Below are 21,952 nucleotides of genomic sequence, written 5' to 3'. Positions count from 1 at the left end.
CTGGCTATAAAAACCTGTGAGGGTTACCACAACATAAGAAACTGCCAGCCTCACAGGAGAATTCATTGGAGAGACCTACCCACCCGGGAATCAGCACCAGAAGGGCCCAATTTGCTTGTGGGTAGCAAAGGAAGTGACTGAAAGCCAGCCGAGAGCACAGCTAGCAGGACTGTTCCCTCTTGGACCCCTCCCTGACTTACAACACCACAATCAAGAGAAATGGGTTGCCCCACCCTGGATAATACCTAAGGCTCCAGCCCTTAAAATGTAACAGCTGTGCTAAGACAAAAAAAACTATGACCCTAATGAAAGAACAGATCGAGGCTCCAAAAATAGAACTAGGCGATGAAAAGACAACCAACCTATCAGATGCACAGTTCAAAACACTGGTAATCATGATGCTCAAAGAAATGGCTGATTATTGTTGCCAAACGGAGGAAAAAGTGAAGACTATGCAAAGTGAAATAAAGGCAAACATACAGGGAACCAACAGTGACCGGAAGGAAACCGGGACTCAAATCAACCATTTAGAGCAGAAGGAAGAAATAAACATTCAACTGGAAACACAATGAAGAAACAAGAACTCAAAAAAATGAGCAGAGGCTCAGGAACCTCCAGGACATTTTTAAATGCTCCAACATCCAAATCATAGGGGTGCCAGAAGGAGAAGAGGGAAAGCAAGAAATTGAAAACTTATTTGAAAAAATAATGAAGGAGAACTTCCCCAATCTGGTAAAGAAAATAGACTTCTAGGAAACTCAGAGTCCCAAAGAAGTTGAACCCAAGGAAGCACACACAAAGGCACATTGTAATTATATTGCCCAAGATTAAAGATAAGGAGAGAATCTCAAAAGCAGCAAAAGAAGACAGTTACCTACAAGAGTTTCCATAAAATTATCAGCTGATTTTTCAAAAGAAATATTACAGGCAAGAAGGGGCTGGAAAGAAGAATTCAAAGTCATGAAAGGCAAGGACCTACATCCAAGATCACTGCATCCAGCAAAGCTTTCATTTAGAATGGAAGGGCAGATAAAGTGCTTCCCAGATAAGATAAGGTTAAAGAAGTTCATCATCACTAAGCCCTTATTATATGAAATGTTAAAGAGACTTATTTAAGAAAAAGATGATAAAAAATATGAACAGTAAAATGACAACAAACGTACAACTATCAACAACTGAACCTAAAACAAACAAAAAAACCCTAAGCAAACAACTAGAACAGGAACAGAATCACAGAAATGGAGATCACATGGAGGGTTATTAGCGGAGGGGGAGGGAGGGGGCAGAATGGGGAGAAGGTACAGGGAATAAGAAGCATAAATGGTAGGTATAAAATAGGGTAAAGTAAAGAGTAGTATAGGAAATAGAGAAGCCAAAGAACTTATATGCACGACTCATGGACATGAGCTAAGGGGGAAGAATGTGGGTGGCAGGGGGGTGCAAGGCAGAGAGGAATAAAGGGGTGGAAAATTGGACAACTATAATAGCCTAATCAGTAAAATATATTTAAAAAATAGACATTTTAAGTTCTAAACCTCATTATTGTAAAAATACAAATTCATTCCAAAATAATCTATACTTTTAATTTTGAAACACCCCAGTGGGTATTATTTTCAAAACCCAATAAAATTATTCTGTAGTTTATATGAAAAAACAGGTGTTCCTAATAAAGATGAACAATGTGTGTACACTTGAGTATGTGCGTAGTGGGCTTATTAACATATCAAAAGGTATAAGCTACAATGAGTAAAAGCAGATGGCACTTTTAATAGGAATAGACAGGCCAATAGAAGAGATTAAATGTATAGAAAGAGATCAAGGTATATATGAGAATTCGGTACATAACAAACATAGCATTTCAAATCAGCTGGGAAGAGATGGGAGGTAATGGAAATAAACTCATTTGAAAAAATAGATCACTACCTTAATATACTGCAGATAGAATAAAAATGTGAGTATGGCGTAGGGACAGGGGAAGGAACTACTCCATCAACCATAAAATACTGGAAGAAAAGAAAGATACTTAAGTCTGATAATATCCAGCATTAGCAAGAGTGTAAGGAAACAATTACTGATACAGTTGGTACAAGTGTACCTTGGTGTGTGCAAGGTTATATTTTAGATTCACAAAATCTGTATATATGTATTTATTTTGTGAAACAATTACACAAATGTGCAAACACACACTCAACTCTAGGCTATTACTGTTTCTAACAGTGAAGAATTAGAAACAACCTAAATATATATCAAATAAGGGACTGATTAAATACAATGTTACACTTTCAAAACATGGGGATTATATAGTGGTGATAAAAAATGAAGTTAATACTAGTGATAACAGCTAACATTCATATGCACACACATGTCGAGGCATTGTTTAATCTCCACAGCACTGTATGAGGTAGCTACAATTATTATTTCCATGTTAAGAGATAAGAAAACAGAGGCAGAGAAAACTTAACTTGTCCTAAGTGTGGCCAAGTAATTGGCAAAGGTGATGGCATTTGAATCCAGTCTGGCTTGGTATCCATGTTCTTACTGACCATGCTACATTACATCTCAAGACACAGTGTCTACAGTAGCATATTAGGTGCAAAACAAATTAAGAAACAAACAAAAAAAATCCAAGTTGTGAAATACTGTGTAAGTATGACTTAATATGTTTGTGCCTGAAAAACAAATCTAGAAGTACAAATTGCTATCAGTGAATAACTGGCTTTAAAAGTTATATAACACAACAGGCAATATCAGAAAAGTAAAGAAGATAAAAACTATGAACAATAAAATGTCAATAAATTCCTATCTGCCAACATTTGAATCTAAAAAACAAACTAAGTAGACAATAAGAACAGATACAGAAGCATGGATACGAAGAGTGTTTTTGATGGATGCCAGATGGGAGGGGGTGTGGGGGAATGGGTGAAGAAGTGAGAGGATTAAGAAGTGCAAATAGGTAGTTAAAGAACAGTGGTGGGGATGTAAAGTACAGTATAGGAAATGGGAGTGGCCAAAGCACTTCTTTGAATGACTCACGGACATGGACAATGGTGTGGGGATTGCCTGAGGGAGTGGAGGGTGCTGGGTGGAGGCAGGCAAAAGGAGAGAATAGGGACAACTGTACTAGCATTATCAATTACTATATATATATAGTAATTTATATATATATATATATATGAACCAATCTGTTTCTCTCACACTAGGATGTTTGTCTTCCTCTCTCTCTCCTTCCCATCCCCTCTCTCTAAAGATAAATAAAATCTTTAAAAAGTTTGAAAACCGTCACACTCAATTAGTGAAAGAGAAAGGAAAAAATCGTGTAAGGTCACATTAATGCAGGAAAAAAGGTTTAACCAACTTGAATAAGTAATTATATCACTATCAGGTATATGGTTCAAAAAAGGCCTGGGATGCTTAATGTGTTAAAACTTTATAGGCTGTATTTAAAAATGTTTACTTAAATAAGGCAGAAAGACTCATTCAGCAATTATTAAAAGTAATCATCTGGCAGGGCAGTGTTCTGCTTCATCAGGCAGAAAGCCAGTAATTTCTGGTTAAGTACTCATTATATAAATGTCTATGGAGAACAGGCTATATGAGGAGAAACTCGTCAATCCTCGGCTAATGCAAAGATCTGAATAGTGAGTTCTCAAGTTCTCAACAGACCATTATAAAACATCTTTGAAAAATATTCAAAAACGTAAAGCTGCAAATATATTGAGACTAGATGAAAAAACACAAAAACGGTTACCAAAAAAATTCAGAGATCATCTTATTCAAAGACAACACAAAAAACCAATCATCTATGATAACAAGTGAAACAGAAACCGAAAACATTCATTTCTCCTAAGCCTCAATATTTCATCTTAGATGCCACCTCCTACAAGAAACGGTTTAACTTCCCAAACGAAGGTTAACTGCACACGAAACCTCACCCATCGCAGCACTTACTACTCTGCATTCAATTGCCTGTCTTCCTTAATCTCTCACTTGGCCAAAATTCAGTATAGGTAAGAACCATGGCCATCTTTGCCATCAGTGGATCAACGCACGCGCACACACACACGCGCGCGCACACACACACACACTCTGGATGGCTGAACCAGGCAAAGGTTATGCATGATAAAGAGTTTCATGACCTCAGGGCTTAGTGAAGAATAGTTTGTTCTCAAAATGGTTCATGTTGGGGAGCATCCAGAAGTTACGGTGCTCACTCCGTGGGCAGTGTGGGACAGCACACTCTTTTTTGTATGTCAAAATGAATAAATTTAATTCTATCATATGGTTAGGAACAACTTTAGTATGAGAAATATATACATATTTTATTGATACACTATAAAACAGTAACACTGAACTCACAAGAAAATAAGTTGTCAAATTGTTTGATCAGCTATTTCTCAGTTTTTAAAATTAGTATTTCTTAGCTACCTGTTCATTTTACTAGCAGAAAATTAGTACTGGGGACTGATTTTTTGTTTTAATTTTTATTTTAATTGTTTTTCAAGTACAGTTTTCAGCCTTTCACCCCCATCCCAGCGCCCCCCCCGTTTTATTTTAAGAAAAAAACCTTAAAATACAAATTTAGATTTTTTCCCTGTTTATTGATATAAAAAATTAATTTTGGACTAAGATCAATTTTAGTCCCAAAGTCACCCAACTTCTCCACAATTAAGACTTTTCTTTTCCTTTAAAGGCTTCATTTCTTTCTTAATTTTTTGTAGCCCTTTTATATTCCCTTATTTTCTAGAATAGTGTTTCTCAAAGTGTGGTTCCTGGACCGTATGTCCAAACGCTGTGGAGTGCTTGTTAAATACAGATTACTGCTAATGACCCCACCAAAGTTCCCACTAATTAGACTTAGACTTTGGGGGGCAAAGGTAGAAATTTACACATTCAGTACACTTTAGCTAACTCTTGTGGCATACTAAAACCTGGAAACCATAACTCTAAAAACATTACACTCAACATTGTTTGCTTTAAAATGAGCTTCAACAATCAAGCTGTTTTGTCTGATTTTACCATGGCTACAGATGAATGTGGAGGACCTGATGTGTTGCAATTCCAAACTGGCAACCCCTGTTCTAAAAGAAAGAAATTGTATTTTAATAGTGAATCTCGTATGTCTTCTGCATGGACAGATCTAGATAATCAAAAGTAATTACAGTATTGCTATTTAGGAGGCATTTCATTGACTGTGGGACTGTCATTTTTCCTAACTAGATCTTTAAATATCATCTAAAGATGATCCATAATGTCAGGAAATAACACATTATTTAAATTCCAAATCTCTAGTCTCTCTGAAGTAAGCTAAAGTGATCAAATGTTAATAGTATTACGTGGGTCATATTTTTTCAACTCAATGAAAGCTGAGCCAAACTGCTAATATATTAGGTTTAACTCAAAAGTCTTCCTTGGAAATTGGAATAATTTCTTTCAGTATAAAGTAAATTCCTTCAGCTATCAATCAACTTCAATTTACAAATCTGTTTCTGTAGCCAGCTCATAGCATTACACTTGGGATAAGCAGACCAGACACTGTGGCTCCTTTCATGTGTGTTGGCAGCCTGTGCCAAGATGACTAGTGTCAAGATGCTGGGGGTTATGGGGGCGTTGAGTCCACAGAAACTTGCTCTGCTGGCTCATTTTTAAAAATTGGGTATGTTTTGAACATGGACTATTCGCCACAAATGCATATAAATTTCCTTTTACACCACTTTTCAAATGATTAGAATAGAACTGAAAAACAGACTATACTTTGAAAATTCAGACTTAAATTCCAGCCCTGCCAATTGCAGAAAAGCCACTCAATGTTTCTGGCTTTGGTTTCCTTATTTGGCAGAAAATGGGATTGAGTAACTCTCCACTGATGGGGTAGGGGGCAGAATAAATTCACCTAAGAAGAGGGCCCTACTTTTCATTATCCCCAATTTAAGAATCATAGCCAAAAAAAAAAAAAGAAAAATTTAGAAAGGAAGGAAGGAAGGGAGGAAGGGAGGGAGGGAGGGAGGGGCGGGTGGGCTGGGAGTAAAAGACAGAACCGTACTTGAACAACAACTAAAATAAAAATAAAAATAATTAAAAAAGAATCATAGCCAAAGTAATCCACTGCTCCTGATGTGAGGGTATAGTGCTCTCCAGGTCCAGCAGATCCATCATCTTCCTATATATAAATAGAGGACTGTGACTTCTATCAATCCTTAAAACCTTGCTATTGAAGCAAGGTTTTTAGAATTTCAGAAATCTGAAAAATTCTTGATCTAGTGTTTGAATTCTAGACAGCTGTTTAGAGAGTCTGTCCAATAGAAAGATAAATTTTTCATCTTACAGTCTCTTATGGCTGACTAAGAAAAGCCAGTGTACTCACCTAGCTCACTGCTGGGATATCACCATTTTTACCACTTCCTGTTTCCAAGTGGCATTTTAACACAAATGTGTCATTATATAATGATATGTGGTCGAGTGTAAAATTAATGAACTCATATCCTATATGTGGTCTTCATGCTCAAAGAATCGACTCAGAAAAGAAAGGGTATAGAAGGCATGCAGAACCATTGCATTCATGTCAAATTATGACATGTTATAAAGACATACATGTGTGCTCACCACATACACATCAATGTTTGCCACACACACTTTTAAATAACTGTGATGCAAAGTTCTGCTGGTCTTTTCCACTCATGAATATATAGCAAACATTTTCCTAAATTATGACAAATCCCTTGTAAATTCTTTTTAAAAATTGGGATATAATTGATACTTAACATTTTATTAGTTTCAAGTGTACACATAATTCAGTACATGTATATATTGCACAATGATTTACCACAACAAGTCTAGTTAACATCTGTCATCACACATAACTATAATTTTTTAAAATAATGTGAACCTTTAAAATCTACCTGGCAACTTTCAAAAATGTGATATGGTATTATTAACTATAGTCACCATGCTGTCCATTACATCTTGGGGCTTATTTTGTAACTTAAAGTTTGTATCTTTTGACCACCTTTACCCACTTAATTTTATTTTTTGATTTTTGAAAAAGGGGAAGTGAGGGAGAGAGAGGGAAAGAAACATCAATGTTAGAGTGACACACCAATTGATTGCCTCTTGTATGTGCCCTGACCAGGGAACCAATCCTGCAACCCAGGTATGTGCCCCAACCAGGAATCGAATCTGTGACATTTCGATCTATGGGATGATGCTCAACCAAGCCACACCAGCTGGGGCTACCACATTCATCACTTTTGATCACTCCCAAGCCCACTACACCTCACTGACACCACTCACCTCTGGCAACCACCAATCTATTCTCTGTATCTAGGAGTTTGGTATTATGGCAAGATTTCCTTCTTTTTAAGGTTAAATATTAGTGCGTGTGGGGGTGGGTACATTTTCTTTATCCAGTCATCCACTGATGAATGCTTCAGTTTTTTGCGTGTCTTGGCTGTAGTAAATAATGCAGCAATGAACATGGGAGTGCAGATAGGTTTTTGAGTTAGTGCTTTCATTTCCTTCATAAAAATACCCAGAAATGGAATTGCTGGGTCAAATAGTTTTATTTTTAATTCTTTGAAGAACCTCCATACTGTTTTCCATAGTGGCCACACCAATTTACATTTGCACCAACAGGGGACAAAGCTTTCCTTTTCTCCACATCCTTACCAACATTTGCTATTTGTCTTTTTAAAATTATATTCTACTGATATTGCCTTTACAATTGTCACAAGTTTCCCCTTTGCCACCCTCCACCCAGCACCACCCTCTCCCTCAGGCAATTCCTGCACCATTGTTCATATCCACAGATCATGCATACAAGTTCTTTGGCTACTGCATTAACTACACTGTACTTTACATCCCCATGTCTATTCTGTAACTACCTATTGTACTTCTTAATCCCTTCACCTTTTTTAACCAATGCTACCTCCTCCCGCCCATCTGGCAACCATCAAAACACTCTTTGTAGCCATAATTCTGTCTCTGTTCTTGTTTACTTAGTTTGCTTTTTAGATTCAATTATTGATAGATATGTGGTTATTGCCATTTTATTATTCACAGTTTTGATCTTTTCTTAAATAAGTCCCTTTAACATTTCATATAATAATGGCTTGGTGATGATGAACTCTTTTCTTGTTTTTTTCTTTTCTGAGAATCCCTTTATCTGCCCTTAGATTCTAAATGATAGCTTTGCTGGATTAGAGTAATCTAGGTTGTAGGTGCTTGCTTTTCAACACTTTGAATATGTCTTGCCAGTCCCTTTTTGCCTGAAAAGTTTCTTTTGAAAAATCAGCTGACAGTCTTATGGGAACTCCCCTGTAGTAGAAAAGCAGTAACTAACTGCTTTTCTCTTGGAGCTTTTAAGATTGTCTCTTTATCTTTAACCTTTGGCTTTTTAATTAGGATGTGTCTTAGAGTGGGCCTCTTTGCATCCACCCTGTTTAGGACTCTCTGTGCTGCCTGGACTTGCATGTCAATTTCCTTCACTGAATCAGGGAAGTCTTCTTTCATTATTTTTTCAAATAGATTCCCAATTTCTGGCTCTTTCTCTTCTCTTCCTGGCATCTCTATGATGCAAATGTCGGAACGCTTGAAGTTGTCCCAGAGGCTGCTTACACATCCCTTGTTTTTTTGGATTCTTTTTTCTACTTGTTCTGATCAGTTGTTTTTTGTTTCCTTATGTTCCAAATCATTGGTTTGATTCTCAGATTTATTCACTGTAGTGTTGTTTCCCTGTAAATGGTTCTTTATTTCAATTAGTGTATCCTTGATTTCTAACTGGATCTTTTTAATGCTGCTGAGGTTCTCACTAAGTTGGTTCAGCATCCTTATAACCAGTGTTTTGAACTCTGCATCTGATAGATTGTTTATCTCCCTTTTGTTTAGTTTTCTTTCCCTGGAGTTTTGATCTGTTCTTCTATTTGGGCCATGTTTATCTTCTCATTTTGACTGGCAGCCTTCCTGTGTTTGTTTCTATGTATGAGGTAGAGCTGCTCTGACTCTCTGTCTTGGTCGTGTGCCCTAATGTAGTAGTGTGCTGTAGGGTTCATTGTCACAGCCTCCCCTATCACCCAAGCTGGGTACTTGAGGTGTGCCTTACTCAAGGGTTGAGAACCCCCTCCTCCTGTAGTGAGCCTTGATTGCTGTTGGCAGGTCAATGGAAGGAATTTACTCAGGCAAGTCAGCTTCAAGGACTGGCTGTGACCACTGACCATCAATCTCCACACCCCATGGAGGATCTGCTGTGCATGTGTAGGGTGGTGGTGTTCCAATGAGGTCTGTAGCTGTCCACTGGGTGCTCAAGCTCTAAGGTTTCCCAGAGGGTGCAGGCCAATGTCTCCCCAACCTGTGTTCTGCCTGAGGCCACCCTGCATGAGCTGTAAAGTAATCTGAGATGGCTGCTCCTTGTGCTGGTATTGATCCCCAGGCACAGCCAAGCCATGAATCTAGGCTGGCTGCTGCTAGTGCTGGGCCACTAAGCAAGAGGTATGGAGACTGGTGGTTTACCAAAGCTGGCTGTTGCCTGTTTGATAGGATTTAGGAAGTTGTGAAACATGAGCCAAGACCAGCCATTCATATGGAAAAGTCAGTTAACAGTTTGGGTGGATAAATAAATTGAGTGGGATGGAGTATCAGGTGATCTTCAGGGCAGGGTAAACAGTGTTAGCCAGGTTGATGGCTGGACATATCTGGGAGTCTCAGATACGGCACCTTCTTGCTGGCTCCATGACTTTTTGTGCGGAAGGGCTCTAAAAAGGGACAATGGCTTCTGACTGCCTTTCTTTCTGAGAGAAAGCTGTCCCCCAGCTCCCACCTTGATGCTGGACACTTCAGTTCCTCCCTGTATGCCCCTAGTGTCTTTCAAACTACTGCCCTGATGCTTGCAGTTCAGAGGAAGTTAGTATCAGTAATTTCATTTGTGGGTTGTTTTGAGGGGTAACTGCTTGGGATTCCATAAGTTTCTTCCACTGACTCAGTCCCCATTGGTTTTTGCAGCCAGAATGTATGAGGACTTATCTTCCTGGCACTGGAACCCTTGGCTGGGGGGTCTGGTGTAGAGCTGGGACTTCTCACTCCTGAGATACTCCTCTTGAATTTTTACCCACCACACATGGATGTGGGACCAACCCATTCCAAGTCTTCACCCCTCCTACTAATCTGATGATTATTGTTTTAATAATAATCATCTTTAATTCTGTTGTTTTCTTTAATTCTGCTGTTGTTGGATTTCCATTCAATTGATTTCTGACTGTTCTGAGTAATGGTGGTTCTGTATTTTAGGTGTAATTTTGATGTGGTTGCATGAAGAGGCAAGCTGTGTTTTTCTATGCTGCCATCTTGACTGGAATTTTCTTGACTGGAATTTTTGATAAGAGCCATATGAACAGTGCAAGGTGATATCTCATTGTGGTTTTAGTTTGCATTTCCCTGTTGATCAGTGATGTTGAGCACCTTTTCATACACCTGCTCTTTGAAAAAGTGTCTATTCAAACCATCTGCCCACTTACAATCAAATTGTTCAGGGTTTTTCATTTGTGTTGTATGAGTTCTTTATATATTTTGGATATTAACCCCTTATTAGATATATGATTTACAAATGTGTTCTTCCATTCTGTAAATTGCCTTCTCATTTTGTTGACAGTTTCCTTTTCTGTGCAGAAGCTTTTTAGTTTGATGTCATTCCACTTATTTATTTTTGCCTTTATTTCATTTTCTTTTGGTGTCCAAGACAAAAAATTGGTCATTGCCAAGACCAATGTCAAGGAGTTTACCACTTACATTTTCTTCTTGTTTTATGGTTTCAGGTCTTACATTCAAGTTTTCAGTCCATTTTGAGTTGATTTTGTGACTGGTGTAATATAGTGATCCAGTCTCATTCTTTTGCATGTATCTGTCCTGTTTCCCAATACCAGTTATTGAAGAGACTCTCCTTTCTTTACTGTACTCACTGTGTAGTCTTGGCTCCTTCTTCATTCATTGCCCAAATATGTGTGGGTTTATTTTTGAGCTCTCTATTGTGTTCCACTGATCTATGTGTCTGTTTATACCAACACCACACTCTTGTCATTACTATAGCTTCAAAATATAGTTTGAAATCAGAAAGCATGATGCCTCCACCTATATTCTTCTTTCTTAAGATTGTTTTGCCTATTTAGGGTCTTTTGTGGTTCCATACAAATGTTACAAATTAAGTGCTTTTTAATGGTCAGAAAATATTCCATCAAGTAAATCTATGGTTACTTAAGGATACTGCTTTCCGGAAAAAAGGGATATTTCCAGGGAGATGTTGCATTTAAGGTACTTTATTTTTTAAAAATTCAAATCAGAAATGTTACTAGACTATGGTTTTAACAGTATTTTAGTTTTCCTTTCCAAAATAACATTCAATAATCATTTTATTCTCAATTTCTCTTGTGACTTGAATTGTTTATAGACAGGTAATGAGAATGCCTAGTCTCCTAAATCCAGATGATTCTTACTCAGAGTGCCAAACTGACAAGTGCCCCTTACTTCCTGTCTACAACTAATCTGTACAAAGGGAAAAATAAATCCAGTCCAGAGGTTCCCAGACTCCTTTTCTTTAGTAGTGCCCACTCTTGCCTGTCCTTGCTGTAGCTGCCATATTTGATGTTTTGTGTTTTTCATATTCCTATATTTCTAACCTTAGCTTAGAAAAATGACTATAACTTTGTTTTCTGTTGTTTCTGCTTTATGAGATCCCCAAATCCACAGGTACAACAGCTTTGAAGTCAGGCCTGGATTAGAATCCTGGTTCCATCAACAGTTAAGAGAATCAGGCAAGTCACTGAAACACTCTCTGTGCTTCTGTTTTCTCAGCTGTAAAGTGTGGCTAATAGTATCTAATGCTTAATTATTAGACCAGAAAATGCACTGAAAGTGCATAATGCAGTGCCTGGCACACTACAAGTCTTCATACACAATGGGTACAACTGTTATATTATTTTTATGGCTCTTGTTTCCTTATCCTAGTTTGGAATTGGTATTTTTGATCCTTGACTTGTACCCCAAGATTACCAGGCCAAGGGAGATACAAAAGGAAAAGAACAAGTCCCTCCCTGACAAAGGAACCTATGAATTTAGCAATACCAAACTAAAGAAAGAGAATCACCAATCACAAAGTTTAAAGAGAAAACCCAGCAATAAGAATCAACTAGGTGTTTGAGATAGGTATGGTAACTTAAACAGAAAGCAACAGAAGGCTCAGAAATATTCCAGTGGAAGTAAATAAATGCACAGAAATCTCTTATTCGCATTTTAAAAAATTAAATACAACATAGCTTTTCAGTAGCAACCTAGTTTCCATAAGGAGTTATTTTTCCAGATAGCATTATAATTAGTTTCCTATCTTAGGCTGTACCTGCTAGATCACAGAACATTTGTATTATTAAGTCTCTGGACTGAAAGTGCTTTCAATGTGAATTTTCCTCCTACTGTGGCCATCTGTTATTTTCTTGTGGGTCCAGAGGAAGCCAAAACTTAATAAATACTCAGTTCTCGAATTTCTTTATACTTTCATATAAGCATTTCTATCCACTGAGGAAAATTATAAGACTATATGCAGAAACCTAACTCACACTTGATTTTCCTTTTCTCACTGACCAAGTGGTCACTATTTTTATGGAAAACTAAAAAGTCACCATACATCTAAGAAGCCAAGAAGAACAAATGATTATAACTTTAAAAGGTACACTTGTCAGAGACAGTAAGTGATAACAACTCTAAGATATCTCATTTATTCATGTAATATTAGATACGTAATTTATGCATTATCCAATGTTGTTGTGGATAGGGCCAGCTCAGGTAGGGGAAAACATCGAAGCCACTGCCTACTCGTGGTTGTTCATCAAGGTCGGCAGTGACCTTCTTCACAGGGTGCACTTCACCTAGGGAAGCTGCTCCTCCACTCAAGTAGGTAGGGGCCATGGTGAGCTTGCTTTCCATGACTCCCTTCCTGGTCATGATGTCAAGCTGGCTAGATTAAAATTATCCATATCTCAGTTCTCCTGGTGTAGTGTTAATATCTGACTAAACAAACACTTGTTTTACTTTAAAAATCACAAGGTCAAGTACGAGCTAAAACCAGCAAAGAAATGGATGGTTGCCACATTAAAACACTGTAAGCTACAGACATAAATTCAAGGTACATACAAGTATTAGAGGCAACATGGCTACTTATAAAACTCCTTGGCAGGCAAAGGTCTGGAGAAAGGTGTTAGTTACTGGCAGGCTTAAAGCAGACTAAAAAGAAAAAAAAAAACTACCTCAGCAACTGCAAGGCCGATGCATACTCCTCTGAATCCCATATGTTCTTTTCTAAACATGTGCAGTACAGCTCTCTGATCTGCAAGTGAACAGCACACTTGTGAGGAACCAAAAGTGATGTACTCAAGTTTGTACATGACTAGTTTGACAAAATCCACATAAATGGTCAAAACAAAAAAATTAATGTTATTAAAAACAACCATTTTCTTTAGATAAGAAAAGAACTGGCATAAATCACGTGGATTGGGCTTTATAAAAACATCATTTAAATATAAGCAAAATGAAACTCTATTGGGATTGGGATTGGCTATTATCACTGGTCACTTTGCAATATGGAAATCATAAAAACAACAATGTAGTTATTAAAAAGGCTTAATGGCAAGAAATCAAATTATGAACAAATCATTTTTAGATATTTGTTCTCCAAACTTTTGAGATAAGGATGCAGAAATTCAGGGAGACAAAATTCTTCCATTAGCATCCACTGTACAGAGGGTTTATGGTAGGTATGACACAAAGACTAGCAGAGAGTAATTTTGCCAGAAGTAGAAGTACTGCTTCTCTTTTAGTTCTTGGTACAACACAAGATTAACCATAAAGTGTTCTTAAACAGAATTTTTCCATTTCACTAAGGTGGAGAATCAGCTCTTAGTTTTAAGTGATGAAAAGTACTAAAGAGAGAAAGGTAAAATGCCTTAGCACAAGTACACTGTAGTAGAAGCAACACCACTGGGTTTCAAGTGGTTGTTTCCAGCTGTGGCCATCAGAACAAAAAGTACTGTTTCAATTACCAGTAATGTGTATGGCTGAATGGATTTAGATTAGCACTCACTGCAAAATTTAAATCTATTTCAAATTCTGATGCCTGAATGGTACCAAAATCAAAACAAGAAATGACCAATATTCTGACTTCACAGATTCCACATGAGGAAATTTAGGTTACCTGTCGACCCAGTGGGTACTTGGGAAGAGAAGAAGTGAATTGATGAAGACATCTCAAAATCAGAAAGTAATTTGTGTGGTAAACTTGCAGGTTTTCTAGCAATGATTGTGTTTCCTCCTAAACAACCACGGAATATATATGTAAGCCAGTAATTTTTAAAAATAGTAAATCTACTTCATGGGTATATATCATTTCTGAAAAACTGATAAGAAATGATTCAGAATTACAAATTATTTTTCTTAATTTTGAGAATTTATAATGTACACAAAATCCAGAATAAAGAGTAGATATTTTTTATTTAGTATCAAGTCCGCTGATATTTTACACACATCAAAATTAATACTGTGATTTAATTTTCTATCTACAATACTGCCACATAACTTGGCCCCCTAAAATATAAGTGCAAAACAGCACTTTGTTGGATGTCGGCCTGTGCCTGTCACGTATGCCTCAGCAAAGCAGGTGCATCACCCTCTACCTCACTGGCATCAGAGGGTGAGGAGACAACCAACACCAATGCATTAACAGTTGCTGAGGTTCCACTTGTGATGTACGATCTTCTTAAAGTACTGCTAGCATTGTGTTTGAAAGGGAAGAAAACACTATAGAAGCAACACCACAGGTGATTCTGTCTTTTGTTGAGAATGTCCAATATGTACAGCTTTTATTTACCTTACTAATTAAGAAATAAATAGTGAAAAAGAGAAATCTAAAACCAACAAGCTTTATAATTTAGAATCCACCAAGTATAATGGAAGAGTGTCTTAAGAAACCTATGCCATGACCAACCTTACAAATCAATTTCAAAAGGTTTTTTGGGGAGAAGGAAAGTTGAGGGGAAGAAGCACTATGTTTTCTAGAACCTTTTGAAATAGTTTAGAAATTATTTTAAAACACTGCATCCTAGCAAGCACTTTTCAGGTCTCAAAATATTTTCCTAACTGCTTACTTCTACAATGTTTTCTTAAGAGGATTATGATCTGTGGCATGGTCTTCAGGGGTTTTTTTTCCTTCTAATAAGTCAAATAAAAGACTTCACTGGGGCTTTTTTTTTTTCAGTAATATCTTGCAGATATTAATTTTAACAGTCAATCATGCAGAAAATAACACCTCAAGTATCAATAAATTCAAGCAAGTCTAATCCATATAAAACAACAAATCCAAGATATTTTCCTAAATGCTAAATCACTGGGAAATCAATTCCTTGTTCAGCAATCTATGGGTCATTACCTGAAAGGCTGGGGCAAATCAAAGAAAACCTTTTAATATCAAAATGTTTTTCCTCCCAGTATTTAGTTAGTTGGTAATTTCAAAAATCTAGGCCTCCTATCATCAGTACACACAGTACTTTAACCACCACTGGGAGATCATACTTTAATTCTACGCTGACTGCAAGCCAAGGAATTTCAACTGGTGTGCCACAAGAATTTTTAAACACGCAGTACCTGACTGTATAGTCATAAGCACTAATCTCTTTTCCCTGAGACTGTCAAATAAAACATGTAACACAGCAATAGCTGTCCAATATGAATGAAATAAAAATTATACCTATTTTTTCCTAAGGTTGGCAACAAATATATTTTTGAGGTGCCACAGAATTTTATTAGTTTATGTGTGCCATGAGATGAACAAGATTGAAAATCGCTATGTCATAGCTTATAGCTTATAGCTATGACATAGAGACTGCAGAAAGCCAATAACTGCTTCCCTCAATGAGTGCTTAATAGATTTTAAGTTATTTTATTCTGTGGAGTAACTATATGCACAAGTAACTGAGGGACAGAGTACAACTGAATAACATCTTCCCTGAATATATTTGGATGAGGAGAGAAAAGAAGTATTTCACAAAGTGTAGGCAATGTTGCACACTCAAGGAACTGTGCCTTAGAGTGTGAGAAGAGAGATATGAACCTGATTTTCTCCCAGAGAGATATGAACCTGTCTTCCTACTTCTCACTGCGTGATTACATCCCTGTGTTGAGTGGAATTCTAGCATTTAAGAAAACATTTTGTTTTGTTCACAAAACATGGCCAACTATTTTCACCTGGTGCTCAAATGAGGAAATGGATTTCTGGTTCCAACACTGGAAGTAAAATTGGCTATGTTGGACTTAATAAGACAATATCTGTTATACATTTCTAAGGGAATTACAAGAGTAATTTTGACCTTTCCAGATCTTTGCCTTATGTGTTGACTTTAGAACCTAATCACCCTGTAAGATTCCACTTTATTTGTATCTGTGTTCTCAGCTGCAGCAGAATATATCACAAACGATTAACTTCACTTTTTTCATGTAATCTGTTCTCTAAGTTCTTTTTTTTTCTTTTTTAAGTTCTTTGTCTTACAGAGATACATATCTGGAAATGCCTTTACCGGTCCAGGCCAACAATTCCTAATGCACCTTATGAATACCCTTTTATTTACTCAAGCCTATAAAAGGTTCTGGTGTATGAGAAAATTTCCCACTTAATACAGTATAACAGCATCACACTAGGAACATGCACCAAGTCTGTTGAAGTAGTAATCCTGTTTTCCTGTATTTAAATTTTTCCTCCAGCATCTTTTCTGCACATTAATCATAGCTGCCACTGTTTTATTCCATAATTGTATTTAGGATGATTCTTTTCAAGAGAGATACACTTTGCCTAGGAATACTATTTATTTTCCAAAGAAATAAGCTTTCTTCTGTTACTGAAACATGAACATCTCCTGACCTTTACTGATCTTTGATACAGGTATGGGAACAGAAATATTTCTCTACTCTTAAGAAAAACAGAGCAAATAAACCTCCTTACTCTGCCTCAAACATGCCAGACATGCCCCAACCTCAGGTCCTTTTCACTTGTTGTCACTGTTTGGAATTCTTTTCTTCCAGGTTTCTACATGTCAAGCTCTGTAACTTTAGGTCTTTACTCAAAATTTACCTTATTTAAAATTTTGATACCAGCCCTGGGTGGCGTAGCTCAGTGGACTGAACTCGGGCTTCGAACCAAAGTGTCACAGGTTCGATTCCCAGTCAGGGCACATGCCTGGGTTGCAGGCCATGACCCCCAGATGTTTCTCTCTCTCTTTCTCCCTCCCTTCCCTTTCTAAAAATAAGTAAATAAAATCTTTAAAAAATTTTTTGATCCTACTCCCATATACACCAAACTTCATATTCCCTTTTTCTCCCTCATTGTTTACTCAACACTTATCACCGATATTTTAACTATTTAACTTGACAGCATGTAAGCTCCATGAAGGTAGGGGTTTTTGTCTGTTTTGTTCACCTCTGTATTCTCAGCATCCAGATTAATGCCTTGCACACAAAGAAGGCACTCAAAAAATACTGAATAAGGAAGTGCATCAATCATGAAGACCAATACTCTTCTAAATAAGAACGATTGCTTATTGTCTTGCTGGATGTTGGCCAGATTTACTAATTTTTCAAAAGAAGATAAAAGTTTGCATTTTGTAATGTAAATTTCCTCAATTTGTAAATACTGATTCAGATTTTCAAAAAAAATACTTATATTGGTCTGTGGGTTGCCAGTCAATGTGTAACATACATTTAAAATCCACTGTGTCCAATCACAGTAATCCTGTCATTTATTCAAAAGTCATTCATGTACTGTTTACTTATACGTCAAGGCCTCTATCTTCCCCGAGCTAGTTACTTCCTTTGGAGGAGTAGCCAATGGCTATGTAAAATTTAGAGAAAATATAATCAGGTAGAATTACATTTGTCATGCTGCTTAGTTTTTACATTTATTTCTTTACTAATCTCCACAGTACTTACCACTTTTGTGTCTACATTATATGTATAAGGGATAAAGAGTGACCTCAAAAAGATTTTTAAAATGTAAAAATTACTGTAAATTTTTGTAATTTGTTCCTTTTAATCAATTTACTGAGTAAAAGCTGGTTAGAAAGTTATAATGAATTTTAGGATTAAGAGATAACTGTCTAAGAACACAGCATATTCTTTCACTTATCACCTTGATAAAGTATTTTTTTTTTGTCTCATTTGAGGAAAAATGAGAAAAGGCTGACAATGTCTCCCACACTTGACATCATGCTACAGCTACCTAACAGTGTGCCAAACCACAGCTTTCTCCCAGGTCTTGGGTGGCACAAATGCTAGCCTGTCATCCGTCTCAGTCTTTTGTTCTCTGTATTCCTGCCCCAACAGGTCCGATCAGAAGAACTCGATGAAAGGTTTGGAGTTGAACTGCCAATTTCTAACACACTACTGGGCTAAAGCCTTGTTTGTTTGATTATTCTTGGTGGTTTGTTTTGCCCTTGTTTTTTTTTTTTTTTTTCAATTTTTCTTTTATTATATTTCCTAATAGATATCGCCCCTCCTCTTGCTCTTTAGTTTAAAAAAAAAAAAAAACAGAAAAAAAGAGTTGGGGGCAGAGGTGAAAGGCAGGTCTCCACCAAACCAATGAACTAATTTTGTGCCTTTTTTCATGAAGCATCAAAAGCATACTAAATGGTGAAAAGAACTCCTTGCTCTGTGTCTTCAGATATTTAATTTCCTTTATCTTGGCTGCAGTACTTCATTTGTAAAATGAGCTTGCTGAATCAGGTTATCTTTCTAACAGTAATGCCCTATTACAATTCTAAGGAGTTCAAGATTTACTCCCCACTCTTAATGGATTTTAAATCTAGTTGAGCACATAGGTGTAGAAACAAAACATTAACAAGTCAGAGTAATAAAACTTCAACTATCACCTGCAAGGGAGAGACTCTAAGTTTTCTACATAGCATGAAGTTTAAGCCTTTAAATGGTTGAACAATAGCAATTAGCTTTAAAAAAGATATTAAATAAAAACATATACCTTGATTTTCTTAAAAGAATATGGAATTAGTAATTCATTAAATATACTGAGCATAATGTAACTTCTTACTGACAAGACTAGATCAACATGAATAGCAAATCAATTACTGCTAATACAGATGATGTGGTTGGTGTAGAAATCCCAGGATTAAAATGGACCTAACTGAAGTTATGGTATTGGGACTTGCTTAAAAAAAATTTGTTTTTTAGCCCTGGCTGGCGTAGCTCAGTGGATTGAGCGCGGGCTGGGAACCAAAGTGTCCCAGGTTCGATTCCCAGCTAGGGTACATTCCTGGGTTGCAGGCCATAACCCCCAGCAACCTCACATTGATGTTTCTCTCTCTCTCTTTCTCTCTCTCTCTCTCCCTCTCTCTCTCTCTCTCTCCCTTCCCTCCCTAAAAATAAATAAATAAAAAAAATCTTAAAAAAAAATTTTTTTTAAAATAAAGCATGTGTATATGTGTGTCTATGTAAGTGACACTGCGTGTACATAATACATAACTATGCAATGACATAACTACATACAAGGTGTCCAGAAGGTATCCAGCCATCTAATATGAAAAATAGAGACAAGAAAGGTACAAAAAACATTATACACAGGAGAATGACACCTCAGTCCCCTTCAATGTAAGCACTTTGGGATCTCACGCAGTTCTCCCAATTGCTATCAGCTGCCTCATCATACTGTCCTGACTCTCACTAAAGGTCTGATATCTCTTCCCTTTCACAAAGGTGATTTTGGTTTCAGGAAAAGCCAGAAGTTGCAGGGCACCAAATCTGGTCTGTAGGGGATTGAGTCATCAGGGTGATTTGATGTTTCACAAAAAAGTTGTTGTTGTGATAAAGCTGTCAATCATCAGTTGCCCATAGTTGCGGCCTCCTGAATCATCCAAATAGTTCCCATGGAGGAATGTTCAAGCTTAATGTAAATTCTGATGCAGATTCATTGCTCTAACTCACTTAGTGATTTTGAATGGGATGGCCACACAGTACACATGCTGACTCCAGGGCTTCTACTGACCCCCAACTGACTAGTACAGTGAAGTCATCATTGTTCACACATGCGCATTCCAGTCCACTATCTTTAGCTGCCAGGTCACATTGATGTCAGGCAAACCATTCTCATATTAACAATGACTGGACTTTTTCTGGACAGACCTTGTATATTTGGTGGGGGAAAGGGGGTTGTTTCCTTCACTTTCTTTAATTGGAGCAGCAGCATGTAGTGCTGCATACCTGGCTACCTGAATACAAGGCTGAAGCTGCCTCATTCCAAGTAATTTTCTAAGTATCCTACAAGTGATCTTCACCATTAACTTGCCACAGTATTTGAAAACCCCATTTCAGACTTCTCAAACACTAATAAAGAACCTTAGGCACCTCCTCTTCAGCTTATACTAATTCTTCAATGAAGTGTCACGGAAAGTATGTGGGCTTTGACATCAGGCCTAGATATTACTACAGATCTTCCATTTGCTAATTGTGACACTTTAGATAGGCAAATTACTTAATCATTTTGTGACTCCCCCATCAATACTAAGGGATGTAAAAACATCTGTCTTATGTGGTGGCTGTGACTCACAAGAGGCAATGCATAAAAACAACTAATTGGGAAAAGCGGTTAATATCCCCCCATTTCCCCAAAACATTTGCTCATGGGAAGGAAAATAATTTTTCATTATTTAAAAAACCTTTCCAGTATATCAAGGCCAAGTGTTTATTATTATTATTATTATCATTATCAGATAATGATGACAATTATGCAATGAAAATGAGACCACAATCTTCTTAAAACACAATTTCAGGCATAAGCAATAACAAAAATTGTATTGTTGTAATTATAGTGAATTTGAAATTTCAGGCTCTTTTGGCTGCTTAATTTTTCATGAAATATAGTTTCCTAAATTAGAGGTTTAAGTTAAAAAAAAAAACAGAAAGCTTAATTACTAAAGCAACACTATATGGCAAAAGCATGGTAAAAACATATCCAGTCACTGTTCCTGCTGTTTCACTTACAACCTATAGTTGTCTAACATAATAATTTATTTATCTTCAATTAAACCTATGCATTAAAATAAAATTTAATGAGGAATCTAAACAATTTAAACAGAAAAAAATTACTATCAACCTGTTTAATCAACAAGTACATAAAATCATAGCATTCTCGAGCCAAAAGAAACTCTAAAGATTATTTGGTTAAACTTCTTTTAGGGTTTTGAAAGCTACTGAGTCATCAGAAATTTCAAATTAATGGGAGCTGTGTAAGCTTTTTCTGCTTAAACTTAGTAGACTTGATTGTTAATTGTCAATTAACAATTAACAATTGCCACTGTATGTACCCAGTTGCACTGTACAGTTGTTCAAGACACCAACTAGTCGAAAATGAGAAAATGCACAGAATTTTTCGTCTTCATCAGCAGTAAATGGCCTTCTAACATCCACCCTGAATTTCAACTTCATAGTGAATTTACTACACACGTACATGCTCTAGTCAGCTTATGATTTTTTTAAAGATCTTACTTATTTTTAGACAGAGGGGAAGGGAGGAAGAAAGAGAGCAAGAGAAACATCCATGCATTGTCTCTCGTACGTACCTGGACTGGAGACTGAACCCACAACCCAGGCATGTTCCCTGATTGGGAATTGAACCAGTGACCTTTCACTTTGTGGGACTATGCCCAACCAACTGAGCCACACTTGTCAGGGCAGTCATCTGAATTTTTAAATTTAAAAGTATACTCTAAAAGCCCAGTCCTTAAGTTATGAAACACAAAGTTGGCATACAGTTTTAAGCCAGTACTTGATAAACTAAAGGTCCATAATTTTAAGAGAGTTGAAGGTTTTTTTAAACATCTTGAGTCCAGAGGATAATTAAGATCAATCCTTTGTTTAAGCTGGGATTTCACAG

The 21,952-nt window shown here is 36.9% G+C and overlaps 1 protein-coding gene across 4 annotated transcripts in view; it reads right to left on the bottom strand.

The window, feature by feature from the left end:
* The window catches only part of ORC3 (origin recognition complex subunit 3), a 60,941-nt gene that overhangs the window by 13,914 nt on the left and 25,075 nt on the right, over nt 1–21,952 (bottom strand). For 3 of the 4 annotated variants that reach the window (XM_045843054.1, XM_045843055.1, XM_045843057.1), the window contains exons 12-13: nt 14,222–14,338; nt 13,278–13,357 (exon numbers count right to left, since the gene is read on the bottom strand). In XM_045843054.1, coding sequence (XP_045699010.1) covers nt 13,278–13,357; nt 14,222–14,338 — 197 coding nt within the window. The remainder of the gene's footprint in view (nt 1–13,277; nt 13,358–14,221; nt 14,339–21,952) is intronic. The other variant, XM_045843056.1, reaches the window with a different exon arrangement.

This window comes from Phyllostomus hastatus, unplaced genomic scaffold (assembly GCF_019186645.2).
Source record: "Phyllostomus hastatus isolate PE091 unplaced genomic scaffold, TTU_PhHast_1.1 phas_contig_40, whole genome shotgun sequence".
In the NCBI taxonomy this organism is placed as follows: Eukaryota; Metazoa; Chordata; class Mammalia; order Chiroptera; family Phyllostomidae; genus Phyllostomus; species Phyllostomus hastatus.
The sequence above is the reverse complement of the archived record's forward strand: the minus strand, read 5'-3'. Positions and strand labels throughout refer to the sequence as shown.